Source organism: Rhipicephalus sanguineus, chromosome 1 (assembly GCF_013339695.2).
Source record: "Rhipicephalus sanguineus isolate Rsan-2018 chromosome 1, BIME_Rsan_1.4, whole genome shotgun sequence".
Lineage (NCBI taxonomy): Eukaryota > Metazoa > Arthropoda > Arachnida > Ixodida > Ixodidae > Rhipicephalus > Rhipicephalus sanguineus.
In genome coordinates, this window is record NC_051176.1 from 36,922,995 (window position 1) to 36,945,079 (window position 22,085).

General features: G+C 44.2%; 1 protein-coding gene across 1 annotated transcript in view; it reads right to left on the minus strand.

The window, feature by feature from the left end:
* LOC119390589 (telomere length and silencing protein 1 homolog) overlaps positions 1-22,085 on the minus strand; it is a 57,692-nt gene that overhangs the window by 8,853 nt on the left and 26,754 nt on the right. The window contains exons 5-7 of the mRNA XM_037658186.2: positions 15,207-15,275; positions 10,102-10,233; positions 1,301-1,434 (exon numbers count right to left, since the gene is read on the minus strand). Of these exons, the coding sequence (XP_037514114.1) occupies positions 1,301-1,434; positions 10,102-10,233; positions 15,207-15,275 (335 nt within the window). The remainder of the gene's footprint in view (positions 1-1,300; positions 1,435-10,101; positions 10,234-15,206; positions 15,276-22,085) is intronic.

Here is a 22,085-nt window from a genome sequence, read left to right on the forward strand (position 1 = left end):
GATGCACTCTAACATCGCTATTTCTTTAGCTGATGACTAGTGCCACCTACAGCACATCAAACAGGCCTCATTCTGAACGTGTGCAAGCCTAGACATTGCTTGCTTTTCATGCTGCCTTGTGCCAACCGCTTGGCACAAGACGCCATGGAGAGGAAGAAGTGCCTGTGAAATGCCGACCACTTTCTCCGGGCAGACGCGTGCTTTGTATGAAAGACATCATGGAGAGGAAGAAGTGCAATGTCGGGGTGCACATGAAATGTTTCAAGGCTTACCACACCCGCACATAGCACCCCTAATGCCCAGTGTCCTATATGTATAGGACAGCTTAAAAAACAGTGTTGCGTTTACCTATTTACCTGGCAGTACATAAAGAACTTGTGCTTTCTTTTGAGGGTAGAAGCACTCTTTTTGTGAAAAAAAGATATTTGTTTTGTCATTTTTTCTGAGTTTGGGCATATATCGGTTAATGCAATACCTTGCTCTATCAATCACGGGCCCAACTCTTTGGCACCACACCATGAAAAAATGAAGAATGCGGGAGGCTTATGCCTGGACGTGATGGCAGCCACAACGAAACGGAATGGCACCGCTGCAATTGTGGATTGTGACCACTGACCATGCATCTGGACAACTTACACATTGTCACATGCAATCATACTTGAATAACAATGGTAGCACAAAGCAATGGGACACAAGAAGGCAACAAGGAGACACATACAAAGCGCTACACTTGCAACAAATGTTTTATTATCGGGCACCACGTGGTTCTTATACACTTTTTTTGTCTCTGCAATGCAAGAAATGCAAATGCAATCCACGCTTTGAAGATACCATCATCTTAGGTAGGAGTGGGTGCGAAGTAACATGCTTAATTGTAGAAGCTGAATGGATAGATAGAGCTGGTAGTGCAGTGATTGCGCTCTCAAGAAAGAAGTTACAATACCTGCGCATGAGCTGTGAAGGGTGAAATGAATTAATTTTGTTGTTCCTTGTCCGATATGTTTCTTATGCATGATTAGCGGCTCAAAAAATGCTGATGAACCACTGTTTGTGCTCCTACACGTGTCAGTTGCAGCTGTATGCAAAAAAAGTGCGTAAGAACCATGTGGTGCCCGATAATAAAACATTTGTTGGAAGTGTGGCGCTGTGTGTGTGTCTCCTTGTTGCCTTCTAGTGTACCGTTTCTTTGCGCTGCCCTTGTTATTTAAATATGCCGTACTAACAAGCCCGCCTTGCAACTTTAATCAATGACACTCCTCTGATTGCAAATAAACAAAGTTGAAGAGGGTGGGAAACTCACAGCGGTTGTGCTGGACAAAGTTGACAGCCATGTTGGTGGGCACAAACGATGTCTCACGCTCCTTCCTAGCCATCCGATCCCGAATAAGCTTTAGCTTGGCCTCCTCGGTTGCTTCTATGTTGCGGATGCGCTCCCTGCATTTCATGGCCAAAAACTTTATTTTAAGAAACATCAAGCGTAACATTTCATATGCCTCCAAATTGGACACCTTCTGGCCAATACTGACCCCTAACCATGAGATAGTTAACTTCATCCAATCATTCAGTGACATTTCCACTTAACCAGTAGACTGGGATGCCATGAAAGAAAGCACTGTAATGAATTGGCTTTGAATACATGGGCTCCTTTTTGTTTATAAGACATGCACCACAGGAAAAAAAGAAAGTGCTCATTTAACTAGCCTCTCGAAGAATAGATTTTAGATGCGAGACTATAATACGTGGGTTCCTTCTTGTTCATAGGACGTAATGATGTCTATTGCCTTTTGCGAGGTGTTGGACAGTCACTCTAGTGAGCTATGTGTACGTTGTGCAGGCTTTGCCTGGACAGAAAACCTTTGGCCCCATCAGTGCGGAGGTGTCCCCCTTAGCCTCTGAGCTGCCATGGCTACTGCCACAGCTTCTAGAGGCCTGTGATGTGATCCAAATCAGGGGAGGCAGGGCAGCCCTGGCTGCTCTCACCATAGGGGCGAGTTCCACAAGTGGCCGCTCGGTACGCACGGGCCGAGCTAGTGGCCATGGCTAGTGTGACGCTGCCCCTTGATGTGCCACATCGGCATACGTGGTGCTTTGAATGGTGCGCACCTTTTATGTGCTTCTCAAAAAGACTCTTTTTCTCTTTTCCAGCCCAGACAAGACTAGGAATACGCTGGATATTCACCACCAAAGTTTACACAGTGAGGTGCACCACTGCAGTTGTCTGAGGCGTGGCCTTGTTTTCCATGACATATGTCACAGCACACGAGCATGGGCAAAAAGGGACAGAGCAGAAAAATGCTTCCCACTGATCTTCCTTTGCAGAAGGGCAAAATATATATCAGAACAAAACGATAAAAGCAAGCCTAATCAATACATCGAGAAGTCAAATCACTTTTAGCATGTGTCCACGGTTCGATGATCGATACATATGGAATGTCCATTCCAGTGGCCACACATCTGTCCGTGTGTGGGGTGCGGTCAGCTACACAGCCCTCCGACCACTTCGCTGTTTAACAGGCCGAATGACATCAAATGACAACATGGACATCCTACAATATACATTGGTGCCCTACGTGCTTGATGGGCCATTTTCCTATGGCCTTTTTTGGCTTCAGCAAGACGGGGCATCAGTGCACACTGCCAGGCGTGTCAAAGAATTGCTTGATAACTAGGCGTCTCCACATTTGAATGACCGGCAGGAAGCCCGGACCTCAACGTAATTGAGAATGTTTGGGCCCTAATGAAAAAAAATTTGAGCAGAAGGCCTGGGTTAACGACTGCTACAGCTGACGAACTCTGGGCACCTACTCAAGAGGGGTGGGAGCGAATTTGTCAACTTCCTCATTACGTGAACTCGCTATATGATTCCCTACCTAGGAGGATTGCCTCTGTGACTGAACGGCGAGGAGGACCGATTGATTATTGAGTGCATGCGTTGCAGTGGTGTACTCATACCTTTATTTTTGCTTCACCAAATTGAATGAACGTGTCATTCTACTTTTGTTTATTTTTTCTCATAAGGCATTGAATAAATCATGTGTGCCACACCTGCTTGAAACACCACCTCATATGTGTCTGATGAACTATTCATTTCATTCATTGAAGTAGCAGCCCAATACATTTTCAAGATAGCAAATTGATTACAGTCTTTAATAACGCTACGTTAGAAGAAATCTTCACCTGAGGGTGAACTTCGTCTTCCCCATTCAGCCCTCTGGAACACCTGGATGCTTTCATCAAGTTAGACATTCAGTATTTAGAAACGAAAGTACTATCCTGCTGACTTTGCGGTACAGAAAAGAATTTAGGATCAGGGCCTCCAGAAAATTGAAATTATTTAATCATACAAGGTCTAGAACAATATAATAATATAATATAATATCTGGGGTTTAATGTTCTAAAACCACGATATGATTATGAGGGACGCCGTAGTGGAGGGCTCCGGAAATTTCGACCACCTGGGGTTCTTTAACGTGCACCTAAATCTAAGTACACGGGCCTCAAACATTTTCGCCTCCATCGAAAATGCAGCCACCGCGACCGGGATTCGATCCCGCAACCTTCGGGTCAGCAGTCGAGCGCCATAACCACTAGACCACCGTGGCGGGCGTCTAGAACAATATCAAATTACAAGTAATGTTAAGCATCTCGCTGCACCATTGCACATATCTTTGTTTTGCAAAATGCATATATTTTAGAGTACCTCAAGAGGACGAATTTCACTTATACGATGAATAACCAATTTAAAATTGTTGCAAAGCTTAGTAGTATTATCGCAAAGTTATATTCCCAAATTAGTATTCCAATTAAAAGCTCCGTAAGGTACAATATCATTCACTTTCTTTGTGTCCACATATGTGATTATTTCTAAAAAAAGAAAGAAAAAAACATAGCTTGCATTATTGATGCCAGTGCTGGACTGTTCTTCTCAGTGCCTGCTTTCTGCCTGCTACCCGGCGTCGTTCGATAAACACCCTTCCCAGACAAATAACTTTATGCTTTTAATGCGCGTCCCATAAGGTTAAGCTTCTCGTTACTGTTTCTAGCGTTTTACCATTTATTCTATATGTTGCGTTAAGCATCTACTCAAGTTGCTGTGCTTTTTCGTAAGCTATAAAACAAAAATGAATAGCTTAAATGCTACCAGCCTTTCGGCTTCAAAAAGATACGTGTCTATTAGGGGAATCGTGCTTCATTTTTTGTTCTTTTATCAGCTGCGGCGACGGCTACACGCGACGAAGCAGGCAGCGAATAAGCGCAGATCCCACCCACCCTGATTCGTGAAAAATCTACAGGCCGATAACAGTATTGGCCGCAAACAGCCATGCCACATGCAGGCTTTTGGCGCTTGCATCCAACATATCTCGCGCCCAGCTAATGCCGGTAAGTGGCGCTTTTGCAGTCCGTAGCCGGCCGCACAACTGCTCTAGACAAGTGTGATTCTATCTGTACGTTCAGCGTCAGGGAATATGTATTGGCTTTGTGTTGCTCTGGTGTTGTGTGACATTTTCTTGGCGTCAGTTGACCGTAACCTGCTGTGTTCATTTGACAATAGGTTTTTCCTTAAGGCTTTTAGATATGTTGACGATATTTTACTCCTTTTAAAGACTACCCATGCTTTTACATTTGACGAGTGCAGTAACGAAGTTTTAGCCGCTTTTCGACTGCATGGGAAAGGCATGCTCTTTACACATGAATCCCGTAGCACTCTTCAGTTTTTATATCTGTCTTTAACCTTTGACAAAAATCTCTAAGCTAGTAAAGAGAGCAATAGCTACCCATTGCCTTGAGTCTGCCTTATTGAAGTCGTGTCCTCATGCAATGCAGGTTAGTTTTGAAAACCAGTAGGCAAGGCTATATTCAGCCAGCTTTCCAAGCTTGGTCGTAGAAGCTGTCTCGAAAACCCTCCTTCAGAAGGTGAAGGGCATAAAAAGGAAAACGTCTAACCCTGTCCAAAAAGAAGGCAAGCCCGTAGTGGTCCCGTACGTCCACCAACTTTCCCACAATCTGTCAATCGATACGGTGTGCCTGTAGCCTTCTCGGTGCCACACAAGTTGGCTGGACTGGGTCCGCGGTTTAGCCGCATTGACAAAAATCTCGGATGCCAGAGTGGTACCGTACGTCCACCAACTTTGCCACAATCTTAAATTGAGTTTCAACTGTACTTCTTTCTCGTGTCTTTGTTTCCTAGTCTGCGCTAATATGTATCCCTTTGATGTCAGTCAACTCGCCCAGCAACAAGTCTTGCTCGAATAGATGTACCTTTCGGTTTGGTGAACACGCTCAGCATTTCATCGGTGTGTCCCCTCTTGTGAGGGTGATGATCAAGAAGTCAGAAAAAAAGCAGGTGTTTCCATATTAGTGTTGTTTCTTTCAGCGGTAATGGCGACCAGCCCCCATGAAGCCCAACTGGAGGGTGCTGCAGCTCTTAATGTGTAAGGCTGCAGGCACCAGCCGTACGCTGCCATATACCCAAGGGAGGGCAAATACACATTAACCTTCGCCAGCAGGAAGATTGGAAGTAAATGGGAGAGACAAGAGGACATGAAAGGTTGAAATTGAGTGAGAAAGATGAAGATGTAGGGAGAGAGATCAGAAAGGGCGATTTCCCCTGGGTGGGTCAGCCCAATGGTGGGTCGAAGAGGTGTTGCCTCTGGCGGGGGGCCTTAATGACGGTCCTAACACCCGATATCAGCTGAACCCCCAGGATCCTCATCCCCAGACACATCGGATGACCAGCGTACGACGATTCAGCACACATGGGGTGAATGAGCAATCAGCTGCAGGCTCTGCCCACATACGGTGCTTCGACATGCACTCTCGGTAGACTTCGCATCCTTATAATGAAGCACAAAACAAACAGCTTTGCACAGCCACACTTTGTTCTACAAGAAAATAAACCACACCTTCGTGAACGACAAGCACATCACAACAGCCCACTGTCGGTCACAACTACGACAGGTAGGCCTAGAAAGGCGGATGCCGGCCGTCGCCTACGCCGTTCACAATCACACGCGAGCTCGTTAAAGCGCTTGTTTTTGCCGACACGATTAAACTTTGTACTCGCCTGTAATGCGTCAGCATACGCAATTAACTTTTTCGACGCCATTGATGAGAAGAGCAGAGGTGGAAGCGAAGCGAGCCGGCGAGCCGAGACAGCCGGTGTCGTGTTTACCTGCGAAATGGCCTTGTATTGCTGCTCGCGATCTTGCTAGTAGTTTGGGAACGGGCACTGTCTTGCAGGAATGGCCCACTTCTAACGTTACTTTAATGAATCCTGAATTATTTCACGTTACAAGCAAATTGTACTCGATGTTCGTCATGCCGCCGCGAGCAGCTATGTCGGCAAATGCTCTGAGGCTCGACTCTATCAACTCGCTATGCCTTGGCCACGGTGATCGGAGCGGCGACAGGGACAGGGAGCCAAAGGAGACACCAGCGGTTTGACGTAGTATGTCGCACGTCTCCCAAGCCGCCATTGGCTGCAGCCATCCGACAGTCCGATGCGGCGACGAAAATATCTGCCCGGTTTGGTGCATGCCGGACATGTGATGCGGCGGTCCTATAAGACGAAATGTCACCATTCCAGCTGCCGCACTGCCGCGTTTGACGTAGCATCGGATGGAAAATCGCACTGTCTTGGCCTTTATGCTTGGAAAGGGGTCGAAATGCCCATTAGCTCAGGTCCGTAATGACGCTACTCACCAAGCCTCTGTAGAAGCAGATGCCCCTGCGGGAAACTTCATCATTGTGGTGGACTGCACTTATTCGTACTTTGATGGCCTTTTGTTTCTGGAACCTTGAAGTCTTCTTTGAGGTCACACTGCTGCTTGTGTTTAGTGAACGGCGTGCTGAAATCATAACAGTGTTCTTGCCAATCCACATCAGCTTTTGTACTTATTCTAATAGTTCTAGGAGAAGGTCTTCCCTTGATTTTTTTTATGCTTTGTAGGTCGCTCCAATGTTTTCTTGAAGGCACTGGCTGGCATGAACAGGGATAGTTTTCTTACAGGTGGGCTTTCACCATGAACAATGTGGTATTTCAAGAATGTTATGTCGACTCGCAAGGAGAACTCAAAAGCTGCTTCGCTGCGACATCTCTTCAAAGGTTAATCAAAAACAAAACATGCTTAAGAAGCCATAAAAATAATGTGACTGTTCGACAACAGCACTGACCGCCCACCATGGAGACCAGCAATGTCCTAACCTGTGTCAGCATGCCGTCCGTTATGCTCTCAGCGAAAGAGACCGGGTTCCTTACAGGACCCAGTTTGCACGCATGGTAGTCTTGACCACGTAATGCTATTTCATCTCTCTTGTATTTTCCTATCTTCTGTGTATTCATGTATAGCCAGTACTTATTGTGTACATCCACTGAATAAACCTTCCGTTGTTAGTGTGCCCTGTGTATGTGTCGTTCCTCTTCGACTGGTCCTTTGTGTCCTCTGGCACTGTTTTACCGCAAACCAACTAGCCCAAAAACATGATTTGCCCAGCAAGGGCAGAAGCCATACTACAAGTACACACAACGGCTGTCATGCACCACCAATAATCAAATGCGGTAGAGTTGAACCCACTTATAACGATAGCAGCTTTAGCAATATAGCAATACTTGTTGTTGGGCTAGTCGGTTCGTGGTAACGTAAAAGGTTTAAACTGCGCGATGAAGACGGGATGGAAAAAGGAATACATACACACACACAAGCACAGAACTTCCAACTGATTTTATTTGAGGAAAGCAGGTGAATATATACTTCCTCAGAAATAATGAGAACAAGGTACAAACGCGATGATACAGGTGAAATTTCCGCAACAAAGATGCGTGCACATCACGTAGGCGTATTTTATCGCAAAACAGGGAGATAGCTGCGTAAGCTCTCCCTCGCTATCGCTATCAAGGGAAGAAATTAACTTCTTAGACGGACACATCAAATCACTGCCCTGTACATGATGCACACGCATCTTTGTTGAAGAAATTTCACCTGTATCATCGCGTTTGTACCTTGTTCTCATCATTTCTGAGGAAGTATATATTCACCTGCTTTCCTCAAATAAAATCAGTTGGAAGTTCTGCGCTTGTGTGTGTGTATGTGTTCCTTTTTCCGTCCCGTCTTCTTCACGCAGTTTAAACCTTAAACACTGACAAAGTCCACATTAGCTTTTGCAGTGCCAGTCAAATCATTTGACAGGTGCTGCAAATGCTAATGTGGACCTACCAACCTCGCGACCTCAAAATTCAGGAGATTCGTAAAGCAGGAGAGTGTGGGGGTGACGAAAAAAGAAAACTGGCGTACGTTTCTGTTAATGGTTTCTCAGGGCTGCAGAAACATCATACATAATAATAATATCTGGGGTTTAACGTCCCAAAACCACGATTTGATTATGAGAGACGCCGTAGTGGAGGGCTCCGGAAATTTCGACCACCTGGGGTTCTTTAACGTGCACCTAAATCTAAGTACACGGGACTCAGACATTTTCGCCTCCATCGAAAATGCAGCCGCCGCGGCCGGGATTCGATCCCGCGACCTTCGGGTCAGCAGTCGAGCGCCATAACCACTAGACCACCGTGGCGGGGCAGAAACATCATACAGAGCTCTGAATGATTGCCAGTCATTTTTTTATACGTCAGCAATCATACTAGTACTCGTAATTATACAGTGCATGCACGCATAAGTTTAAGGATCAAAACGTGCTGTGTCCCGTGACAGCTAGTAGAATAGCCCCTTCTAAATTTTAGTACGCTTTTTTGCACGACACAGGTGTACTGTGGCGAAAGTGGCTTAAAAAGCATTCTGCACACAATAGAACAAGGCCAGGAAATTTTAGAAGCGCTGTGCTTTTTTATTTTCTGTCACGGTGGGGTTAGGATCAGGGTTAGGGTCTGCGTGTCTGGATTGAATTGTATGATGGTGCCAAAACTGCAGGTGGAACGCGAGGTCTTCATCTTTTTGTAAAATTACTGAAACTGAAAATTTTGAGGATGGTGGGGCATTCTGGCACAATATCAACAAATTTCACGGTTCTGGCTCAGCTTGGCGCAAAAATTAGGAATTGTATCAAATTGGCCCAATTGGTGCAGCTGTTGCACCCTTGAACAATGGGAAGCTACTGCACCATCAGCTTTTATATGTTTTATATGGTGAAATAAGCCGCTTACAAAAATGCCCTTACACCGCGTTATTGGTTATACCAATGAGTCCTGGGGTGGTGGCCGAAAGCTAATAGAGCGCGAAATCCTTGAAAAGAAAGAAGAATATGATAAATTGAAGCTGGTCTACTCCGCCCACCACCCCAACGGCCATCACACACTCATACAATAGGATCTGCCTTCTTGGTATTGCCAACCATGTGTGCCTCTCCCATCGCGCTTCCACCTCTACGCCAAGGTGGTGTCAACCCGCGCCATGACAGTAGCCCCTTGGGATTCCCGATACATTTCACTGTACAGCATTTTGGCACTGTGGCAAAGCTGACTGTTTAAATCGGCTACGGTAGCAAACAGATGACTCACGACAGCGCTAGTTTGAGCCTGCGAGATGGTCGACACTCAGTAGTGGTGGCTTCAGTTATTGCAATCTTGAATATGCAATTTGACCCAAAAGTCGGAAAAATGAAACTTCAGAGTTCATACACACTGACTCTATGGGGCCTGTGGCAGTGCCGTGGAAGTGTCCGAATTTTCAAGGACGTCTGAAAAATCTGCAGCTATGTCGTCCTTATTACGCGGCACTTGAGTATTGTTATAAGAGGGTTCAACTGTATAGCCAGGAAAATTGGAAAGAAATGGAAGAGGACAGGAAACATGAACACGGATAGAAAAAGACTAAGATAGAAGAAAAGAACAGAAAAAGGTGAATGCTGATTTCCTCTGGGTGGGTGAGCCGCCTATGTGAGGCCAGAGGAGGGTCCAAACACCTGGCATTGGCCCAACCCCGAGGGAATCTCTTTTTTCCGGCTCAGAAACGCACAGCTATGCAAGGGAGGGGGCCAAACCCCGTTAGTTCAGGTCCGTGGTTATGATCCTCACCAACCAAAGTGATAGGGGAGGTGTTCCTACAAATTTGTGGAATAATGAAGAAATTATAAACAAACAAGAGCACTCACTCAATGCCAAGGTCAACTTCTGGGATTCCCGAAAGCATTTGATTGGACAACATCTCTTCGGACTTCTTGGATGTTGACTTGCGCAGGTGCTCAGGCACGTGAAACAGCACATCCTTCTCGTCCACAGTGTTCCTGCATGTCATTCAGAGGATTATTTATATATTCATGTTACCCTCAGAGCCATTACAGAGGGACAGAATTAAAAATGTACAAGACTCCTAATTATACAATGTTAGCTTTGTACAGCTAGAGTACAATAGGTAAATGCACAAATGTAAGTTATTTATCTACTTATAAAATACCAGCTAAAGTTTCTCAAAAAAGCTGGTTATGAGCAATAACTACAATCTCCTGTGGAAACTGGTTCCAATTTATTCATGTACAAGGCGAGAAAAATCCAGGGTGTCTACCAAGTTGACATTTCTAAATTCCCTGAGTTTCCCAGGTTTTTGAGTGCTTTTGCTAAAATTCCTTGAGTGAAAGAGAACTTTGTTGTATGTCAAGATGGGCAGACACCATGTCGCTCGATGATGTCACTCTCTAGTACGCACGTTTAAAAATAAAAATGACTTAATCCCATTCGAATAGTACAGAGAACGGTTAAACCTCAATACAGCAAAGTTGATAAAAGCGGCAATTTACTTCGTTATATCGAAACTTCGTTAAACTGGAATTCGAACTTTCGTACAAGGTATAGTTACCGAAGAAGTCATTTTTACACTGAAAATGCCACATAAAATGGTCGACTAATACGGCAGACTGAAAAACATTTCTTTTTTTACGTGAAAAAAAAAAAAGAATTTTTTTGAGCCTGAGGTCCAGCAACCACGTTTTGATGCCTTGCCGGTGCGTCACATGTAAAGACGAAAGAAATGCAGGTTAAACGCACTGTGCAATTGCGCTGTGGCTTGTCACCAAAATCTTGCGTGTTGCCCAGAGCAATGTAACACCGATGCTACCGTGTTACCCAGCCGAACCATAGGCTCTCCACGAACGCGCAACATCGAAAACCATTGGACATTAGAAAAAAAGTCACAGTTTCACCACGAAGGCGAAATAATGAATCCGATAGCAACAAATTGAAATTTTATATGAAAGTAGGCTAGCAGCTCACTCCTTCAGGAAATGCGGCCGCTGCAGCAAGAGAAGTGACCTGTCTATGACTTCAACGGAAGTTTTGTTATTAGAGCACAACACCTACAAAAGTATGAGCCGTCTGCTGATCCCCTCAAAAGATACCGCGGCACACACGACCACACCCGGTGGCACAAAGTAGGTATGCATTTCCTGTCAGACACCCATCCCCCCGACCTCCAGCTCCTACCTCTATGAGCCCTTCGCGCGAAGAAGACGGTCGGTGATTTGCACACGTACGGTGATTTGCCACTGACAACGTAATTTTTTCCACAGTTGTGGCAGCAGGAGCTTTAAAATACGCAAAAGAAAAGTTTATCTTGCTCCGCCCACGCGAATGTACGCGAATGTATGGAAATGAACTAAGCGGAACTACGTCGCCATCGGTAGCTTTGGCAGAGCCGCGCAGCACTGTCATATCTTCAACCGTGGCCTCTGTGACTAGTTCCAGCTGCGCGTGTTGGTGAAACTGATCACGAAGGCCATGCTTTAACAGTGCTGTTGTTGCCGATGACGCAGCCCACCAAAGATGACATCACCGCGTTCGCTCAGCATCTGAAGAACCCTGCAGCTGCAGCCACTGTTTTTTGCCAAGAAATGCTATTTGCGTTCACTTCTGTGAACTCTTACATTGTTTTTCGAATTCAGCAGGGATTACACACTCCAAAGTAATTTTTTTTAGGTGCTTCAGCTTCCTTTTAAAGGACCTAACACCCAGCGTCGGCTCAACCCCTAAGATCCCCTTTTCCCCGGACACGGCTACGCCACGCACGGCAAGGCGTGGGAGGGGTCGAAACTCGCCGTTAGCTCAGGTCCATGGTGTCGCTGCACACCAAACGCCTGCTTGTGCAGACGCCGCTGTGGGGCATACTCACATCTACGCACTCCCGTTTATACTCATGGCTACTCACGCTCATTGGTAGTCACTCACATTCATACTCACGGCTACTCACACTCACGAGCACTCACGCTCATTCTCACGCCTACTCATACACGTGAGTACTCACTCACATTCATACTCACTCATGTTCATACTCACGCCTACTCACACTCATGAGTATTCACTCATACTCACACTCACGCCTGTCAAATGAGTGTGAGTGAGTGTACTCATGAGTGAGTATGTCGAGCTATGGTTGCAACTGTTGGACCGTTTCTGTATGATATGCTACGAAGTGCACTCCGAGCTGGCCAAGTGGCCATGCTACTTATCATGTAGCTTGGCCTAATAATAATAATAATAATAATAATAATACCGTATTTACTCGAATCTAACGCGCACCTTTTTTCCGGGAAAACGAGTCCAAAAATCGCATGCGCGTTAGAATCGAGTACCGAAAAAAAAAGAAACTCGGTTATCGTATTGCCATCGACATTTCAAAATGGCCGCCTCCTACACGCTTTGGCCATTTCTGCCATTTTTTCAGTTCGTACGTATGCTGAGGAGATTGTCATCCCGTTCTGCGTTCGCATCGACGGCATGGAAGTGTCGACTCTAAATACTCGACGAGTGCACCACGATGCCGCATTTAAAAGAATAGTTATTACATGTGCAGAGAGACGGACGGAAATCGGGCCGCATCGCGGTCGTTCAAAGTTCCCGAAACGTGCGTGCGAGACTGGCGCAAACATAAGCAGAAGATTTTTTACAGCAAAGCTTCACGAAAAGGTTTCAGTGGACCAAAGCAGGGCCGGTTTCCCGAAATCGAAGAGTGCTGAAAGCGACAAGGAGTTGTCCGACAGCGACGAGGACTGATCCATTACCCAACTCGTATCGCTGCCTTAGTGGTGACAGTTTTAGCGGCAAGGCCCGCTTTTTGACTTTGTGTTTTACTTTTTTGAAAGTTTAGTTCCTTAAAACTCAAATACTTGTTCTTCGAATGTGCGAAGTTTGACTCCTGCGGACTTCTTTTGTTCTTTTCTCTCACGAAAAATGGGTGCGCGTTACAATCGATGTATTACATTTTTTTTTTTTTTGGTCGCGGAAAACGGGTGCGCGTTACAATCGAGGGCGCGGTAGAATCGAGTAAATACGGTAATAATAATAATAATAATAATAATAATAATAATAATAATAATAATAATAAATATCTGGGGGTTTATGTGCCAAAACCATATTATATGGGTGAGGCACGGCACAGTGGAGGGCTGCGCAAATTTCTAGCAGAGGGCTGCGCAAACATCTAACATTTCTCTGCCATTGAAATGCGACCACCGAGGCTGGGATCGAAGTCATTACATTAGGGTCAGCAGCCAAGTACTGTAACCACTGTAACATCGTGGTGGACAAGTAGCTTGACCTGGCTTGACCGTGAGAGTAGCCATGTAAAACCGTGAGAGTAGCCATGTCAATCATGTAAAATCTAATTTTACTTGACTAGTTAAAACGTTTACATGCTCGAGTATTCACTTTGTCACAAGCAATACACTGATGAAACAGGAAAACCAATTAATGTTCGATTAAATGGGCATCATGTGGACACGGTGAAGAAATTACTGAAAGCGGTGGCACAGCATTCTAATATGGCAGGTCAGAATCTAGATGAACTGAAACTTTATATACTTGAGTCAAGCTTCCGGTACCCGAGAGGAAGAAAATATAAAGAGTCGCACATATATTATTCCTAAGTTCAATGCACTCCAGCCAATAGTTATCAAAGGGAGCTCTCAAATCCATCTAATGTGGTGGGTAGACAACTACGACCCATCACACTTCAGCCTTTTCTCTGAGAGCTTTATTCCAATTTTCGGTTGCTGCTCGACCTGTGGTACAGTTCTTGAAGTTCAGTGCCCTTCTCTGTCGTTCCATCGCCATCCCATCCCTAGCACTGTCCTAATGGCCGCTCAGATAGGTGCACTCCCACAGTGGCGCCATTTTCTTGAACGCCAGTCAAATCATTCTGGGTGCCTTTTCCCTCACTCGACAACCTACAACGTTCCTGGATGGGGACAGTTGGAAAACTTGCGCGAGGAGGCGGCCGCAGATCGTCGCCCATTCCAGGTGTCGCTGGCATTGCTTTGCAACCACGTCACGTGACCTTCTCTGCGGCGCACAGCCGGCGTCGCGCAGAGCAGACGAAGCAGCGACGCGAAACACATCACGTGAACCATACGTGACAGGGCGCAAAACGATCGCAGCGCCCCCACTTTTTGGGAGACAGTGAGCGGCCACGCCGCCTCCGTGGCAATCCCGTGCAGTTTTCCAACTGCCTCCACCTAGTAACGTTGACAACCTACTATCTCGATAGCCCCCTTTCATTGCCTTCACTCTTGATGTTGGGGCGGGCAAAGGATACTTAAGAACACTGCTAAGGAAGGCCTTCACAAGTCCATCTGTCAAGGATCCAGTGACATTCAATGATTTGTCATCACTTAGAGCCTCCCCCTTCCCCTGAACTTGCGTCTTGCTTGGGTGGCTCATGTAAGTAATGCTCAACTGAAGTGACAATTGAGGAGCATGACACATCTTGTCCTTCTGTGGCCACTTGAAAAATAAAGTTGCTCATCTTTTGATGAACCCGCTATTTTAATTTTTGGTTTATTTCAACTTTGTGGTGGTGCCATCAAATATCAACTATTGTTAAGTGACTATAAATAACTCTTTCCATCCTGTCAATTAACAGTTAGTTGGCGCTTCTGTGCCTGGGTCTTTACATCCATGTTGAGAGAGAGAGAGATAATAAAACGAGAGAAATGCAGGGAGGTCAACCAGAATTGTAGCATCCGGTTAGCTACCAACAAGCCCACTACAACACATAATTGCAAGCTAAAATATAAACAGGCAAGCTCAGGCCAACTTTACAAGGGCAAAGTGGTTCAGTGTGCACTTGGCTTATTCGCTGCAATGTTCATTGTATCAAGCACAATGGTGGTGAAGGGGATAAGCCTTTGGGCTACATGATCTAGTGAGACTGAGCAAAAGCAGCCTGAACGACTGCTCTTGTACAAAAAGAAAAAAAAATATGGCTTACCGTGGCGTTGGCTGAGGCTCCTGAACACGACCTCGACGTTTCGCCAGTTCCTCTTCAATGTACTTCATCCTGCAACCAAGAGGCCATTCACATTGGAGAACTGTGTAGCACAACATGCCACATCACAAAGCTATGTACAGCAACAATGAAATCGTCGTTATTGTGGGAACTTACGTAAGAGTGGTAGAAAAATAATACAGATTACACAAAAGATGTGAAAGTGCTTTTTTATTTTTGTATATGGAGCATGCTGTAAAAATTTAAAAAAAAAAGAGAGTGAAACAATGTGCAGTGGCGGTCCACCCATTTATGGATTTTCAGCAATTTTTGGAGCAGGATAAAAGCTGTATTGAAGCAGATGCGTTTTTTGAAGCAAGTCTCGAGCAAACGAAATGTGCATTGCAGTGAAGCATCAGCAACAAGGGTGAACACTGCATGTATGATTTTTGTGAGTAACAGGTGTTGAATTGTCATCTCATCTAAACAGAAAAATCAACCTATTAAAAAAAACAGTAGCCCACCCATAAAAAAAAAGAAATTGTTATGAATGAGAAGCTTCCATTTGAGGTTGCCTACGTGCACATTTCAACCTACAATTGACCCAACTTTTTCATGGCTAATGCCCAATTGTACTAAATAACTGCCATTACTAGGTCCACAAATAATCATACAATGTGTATATCACACGCAGGAGCAAGGGCACCGACTAGACGCATTGTGACTTCACAAATGCAATAGAGCAGTTTTGGGCACTAACTGGTTACTAATAACGTGTTAGCGGTAACTAGTTACTTTTAAGTTAGAGGAACTTGTTACTGTAACACTTACTTTTTTACACAGTAACCATAACAGGGTATACCGTTACGGTTACTTCTGTTTTATTAAAAAATTTCCAACAGCAACACTCTTTAAAGCCCGTCGTAAAAGGCTTTCCATTTTTCGAACTTTCTTCTTTGCTGTATCCTCTCCCCCTTTCAACATTCCACATTAGGGTTCCCCTCGCACTTTAGGAGAGGGTGTCGCTAAGAGGATCATCTTCCCTGCAAAAGACCAAGGTCGTAAGTTGGTCTTTAACGCTACTTCAAGTTTACTTGTAAACTACATGTAAATCAATCATGTTGCAACTGAACAGCTTGCTAAGCTCACGTCCATTTCTTTTTTTTTCGGCATATACGTATATCCCTCGGCACTTGAGCTTATAGCTCTGTTCTTGATGTACCAGTGGAGCATTAGGACGCCAAATTTATAGTCTCCTTTGTCCCAGGCTCCCAGCTAATCGGATTTGACAGGCGGCTAGAAAGCAGCCAAGTGAGACACAGTTGAGAGCCAGAAATATCGTGAACTAGCGAAGCAATTTTTTTAAACCTCTTTAGAAATTATTGTAAAAGGTTTACTCCGACTTAACACAACAATTATTAACAAAATAGACATTTTGTCTCCTATGCAGGTGGCATCCGCAGTGTAACCTGGCAAAAAGAAAAGAAATCAGCGGAGGTCGACTAGCCCACTACCCATGTGACACATGTCCTTGTAGACGTCCTGCAGAAAGCCGCAGTTGTTGCTGCAAGCCGATGCATCGTGGCGATTGAACCACAATTCCAGGAGTTTTCTCCCCCTCCACCTACGTTCACAAGCCGGCATCGTTGCATTGTTTAAGTTGAAGCTATGCCCCGTTGTCCAGCAGTGTTCAACAACCTCAGTCTTAGAACACGTTGCATGTGTTGCTCTGGCAACATCCCACTCGTTGATCCTTTAGTGCCCGTTTCGCCGATGTAAGTCACGTCACAATCCCCACATCGTGCTTGTAGATGACGCCGCTCTGATCGTCCGCATGTGTGCGGTCTTTGGGTTTCACGAACACATGTCCCATGGTATAACGGGACTTAAAAACGGTTTGTAAGTCAAGTGCACGCAAAGTTCTCTGAACAGGGTCTGATACACCTTGAACATAGGGAATAAACATAATGGACGTGGTCTTCACCTGTGATGGGCGCTTCTGGGTGTCATTAACAAACGTCTTAGGATATTGCCATAGTTTCAGTGCATCAACCACATTTTCCACTTCTAGTGTTTTAGGACAGTTATTATCATTACTTGCAAATAAATTCCCTCTTCAGCAACGGTGCATGAACAAAAAAAGTGATGCGCCAAAATGATGCGTACACAAGGAATGCTTGTGTTGGGCCGCCTTTTAAGTTTCCTTCGCCTAGCGTTTTAGCACGTAGGTGGGATTGATTTTCATAACCGAGCAGTGTTAAGCTTGTTAAATTTCCTCACTTTGATGCAAATTTGTCTCAAATGTACTTATGTCCAAGTAAATTATTATGTTTACATTCAAAACAAGGGTGCGTATATCGGGTCGTGTATCGCGCCTTTGTGAATAGACATGTTTTTTTTATAAAACGAGGATGTCTTACAGCAGCAGTTCCCAGGAACCCAAGTCCTGAAAGTATTCAGATATAAGTGGATGATTTCTTAGTAGTATTACAGTGTGGTGCCTTGGGGTTGTATTCTGAGTTGTCACAAATGGTCGGAATATTTGAAGAATTATATCGCCCCTCGTCATAACACGCGATATTCTCCACTAGGATACAGTCAGGTTCCTTGACCTTGTGGCAGTCGTGGCAGCAGGAAGTCAAGTCGACTGACAACGCTCTCCCTTTGCGTAGGTGTTGACTTGTGCAGATTGTGACGGTCATCTGGATCGGGTATTCGGGCTATCAGGATATTCTCTGGATTTCTCGACCCGTCTAATTAGAATATCTGGTCAAGCACCGTCACTACCTTGTCGCTACAGCCACCTGGAGCGAGCTTCTGCGCCAGCGCGGACTGCGAGGAGACCTACTGGAGACACTACTTAAGCTCAACACTGTGCTCGTGTAGCCGCATTTTGGCAGTGGCAGTCATGGCAGCAGGAAGTCAAGTCCACTGGCAATGTTCTTCCTTTGCGCAGGTTGGTTGAGCATTGTTTGCACTGCTGATTTTCCTTCTACTTTTGTTGTCGCGACTGCTGCTGCCAGTAGTTAAAGTGCTGTAGTTATTGTTACGTTTACATGATGCCGTCGAATGCGGAACTGTCACGTGAAGTGCAACAGCTTCGAGCCGAAATTGAACAGCTTCGTGAAAGTGTCTCTACCATCAGCACTTTTTATGAAGAAATTAAAAAAGAAGCATGAACTCGCCACAGCCAAAAACGAGTCTCTGCATAAATCTAATGATGAACTGGCTACTAAATTGGCTGACATGAAACAGCGTCCGCAAATTAACAACGTTGACATAAAGGGTGTGCCATGTAAAAAGGGTGAGGACTGCACCGCCATTCTTCAGAAAATGGGCGATCTAATTGGCTGCCTCATGAACAAGGATGATATCAACACTGTACACCACGTGCCTGCGAAAAAGGGCACGAACATAATCGTGAGATTTTGTTCTCGGATCAAGAAAAATGAATTTTTGCGTAAAGCACGCAGAGCCCGTCTAACAACCAAGTCACTTGGCTTTCCTCAGTCACAAGGCGCCAATGTGTGCGTGATGGACCACCTCGCACCTGACAACAAGAGATTGTTTGCACAAGCGCTCTCACTAAAGAAAAGCAATGGAAGTTTTTGTGGGTAGACAATGGTTGCATCAAGGCGCGGAAAACTGAGGGCAGCCGAGTTCACGTCGTCGCCAGCGTGCAGGACCTCACAGTAATGAGTGAATAATGAGAGAATAGTCACTGCTGATTACCTAAAAAGAAAAATGGCAGTCAATGATTATGTGACACTGGAAAAATTAGGCACACTGCTTTCCTCGAAAAACAATAACATGTCCCTCATTCCTTTTAACGCACAGTCTGCACAAAATAAGGACGACCAAATAACCACTCTTATTTCAACTCTTAGCTCTGAACCTCATTTTCTTATGATGACGGAAACGTGTTACAGGAATGAATCTGAAGTTTTAAGATTACCCGGCTATGCAACCTTCTTTTTAAATTGCCCAACAAGAATGGGAGGTGGTGTTTCAATGATGGCTAAAAATTCAGTAAAATGTCGGCTGGTTCAAGAGCTTTCCCACGTCACTAATGATTATGAAATATTGACTGTACAAAGTGATGGTTTTGTTTATGGTGCGCTATACTGCCCTCCTAGCGGTAACAAGTCGAATTTCTCAGCATTCCTAGATACATACTTATATTGGGTCAGAGATGTTGGTAGTAAGCTAGTTCTTGCAGGTGATTTCAATATCGACGTTGCAAAACCGTCAGAAAATCAGTTTGAACTATGTCAATCAAATGGGTTCTCTAATGTTATCCCCATCCCAACCCGCATTGACAAAAACAGTGCGACATTAACTGATATGTTCATTACTAACATAGAAGCTACGAAATGTTTGTCCGGCGTACTAAGCACACCACCCATCAGTGACCATCTACCTATTTTTATGCTGATAAACAAAGCCGTGAATCATGCGCCATCCCAACTCAGAGAACCAATGGTTATTCAAGATAATGAATATACATTGGCTGCACTTCGTAGGGAGATATCGTTAACCGATTGGTCAGACGTATATCATGTGCAAGAACCAGAAGTCGCCTATAATTTTTTTCATGAAAAACTGATAAGAGTTCGCAAGAAATGCTTTCCGTACAAACAGCTCAAGTATACGCACAAAGCTAAAAAGACGTCGCTGACTAAAACTTGTTTTAAGGAAATAAAACATAAACTTAAATTATTCAAAAACTTCCTGAAAAACAAAAATGAAGAAACACTTAAACGTTTCAAAGCCCAACGAAATGAAGTAAACAGTCTGTTGCATTACGAAAAGAGAAAATACTTAAACATCTTCAACGGAGATGTAATGAGCAAACAAGACTTTGCTTGGTCTAGGCTAAATAAGTTTCTTGGCTGTAACGGTGATGACTTCAGGTCTACTGAGCTTGTGATAGACAGTGACGTTATTTGTAAGGATGATTTAGCAAACTTATTCAATGATTATTTTGTATCTCTAGCAAAGGAACAGCACAATTCAGCTTGTACCACATATTTATCTGACAGGATCTCTGAGAGTCCGTTTTTGGTGCCAACAGCCAGCAAGGTTGCAAATGTTTTTTCGTCTCTGAAAAACAGCACGTGTTGCGATGCATATGATATACAGATTAAACCCCTCAAACACGTGTTAGATATCACTGCTGAATTATTAGAGCATCTTTAATCTTGTTTTTTCCACCGGAATTTTCCCACAAAAGCTGCAAGTTGCAAAAGTCGCTGTGGGAGGAGGAGGAGATAAGGGAGGAGATAAAAATGCACTTAACAATTACCAGCTGATATCTATACTTCCAGTAATATCAAAAGGACTGGAAAAACTAATTCAAAAGCGTATGGTTTCTTTCCTAGACAAGCACCACATCATCACTTCTTCACAGTTCGGTTTTACCAAAGGCCGTACGACCGAACATGCTCTTTCAGAGCAGAAGGAGTTTATACTAGATGCTTTTGAATGCGAACTACACACTTTAAGCACCTTCATAGACTACTCAAAGGCGTTCAACACAATAAATCACATTACATTGCTAAAGAAATGCACACACTATGACTTTCGAGGTGTTTTCCTACAACTTATTGAATCACACCTATTGTACTGGCAGCAGGAGGTAGTCGTCGGCAATTGTACCTCCAATTTACTAAAAATTTCAGCGGGTGTACCACAAGGTGGCATATTAGGGCGTTTGCTTTTTTGCATATATATAAATGATATTGTAAAAATTGACACATCTGTAAAATGCATTATATACGCCGATGATACAACCTTGCTTCTTACTGCTGAAAATTATAAAAACTTAATGACGCAAATCAGGTACTGGTGAAGTTGGCGGCATGGACATGCACTAACTGTTTAAAATTAAACACATCAAAAACAAAAGCTGTATATCTCAGGCCTAAAAATAAACAAACCCCTTGTCATGTGCCATTAAAACTTGGCAGTTCAGAATTTGAGATAGTGCCACCTATTAAGTGTCTGGGAATAATTTTCTATGAACACATGCCTTGGAACGCACATACTGAAAAGCAATCTCGCACTATATCAAGGATTTCGGGCATCTTATGCCGGGCGCGTTTCTCGCTACCTAAAGCAGTGAAACTTCCCATCTATAAATCCTTGTTTTTTATCTCACGTTAACTACTGTCATCTGGTTTGGGGTACGACCAACACTAACAAATATCCGTAAATTACACGTCATACAGAAAAGGGCTGTTCGTGCCGTTGCAAATGTTCCTTATCGCAGTCACACCACCTCCCTATTTCACGACATGAATCTACTAACTCTACCAGAATACTACCGTGCAATGCTTGTGAAACGCTACCAGGCAGGATTAAAGAGTGACAACCTTTCAGGAACCATTGCTGAACTAAACCACCGCAACGTCCTTCATAACACTCATTTCATTCACACATGTTTTATTCCACACACGCGCACAAACTATGGTAAAGAAATGCTGCGTTTTCTCTTGCCATTTCACTTGAATACCGTTTCATCTGCCATCTGAGCGAAATGACACTTACGTATTATTCTTTTTTTTTTGCTTCCTGTCTATATTCAATATGCTGTTACTTCGATTTATAGCTGTAATTTGTTTACAAATTTTCTTTGTTTCTAAAGCATTCTTTTTTCTCCTTTCACATTTGGCTGTACACTCAAACCTCGATATAACGAACACGGATATAACGAATTATCGGTTATAACGTAGTAAATGAAAAATAGTCTTGTTATAGCTACAGTGCTAAAAATAAACATTTATAACGAATTTTCGTATATAACGAAGTTATTTTCGTGGCAGATGTGACTTTGTTATAATGAGGTTTGAGTGTATGTGTTTTGGTTGCAAGTGTAGTAAG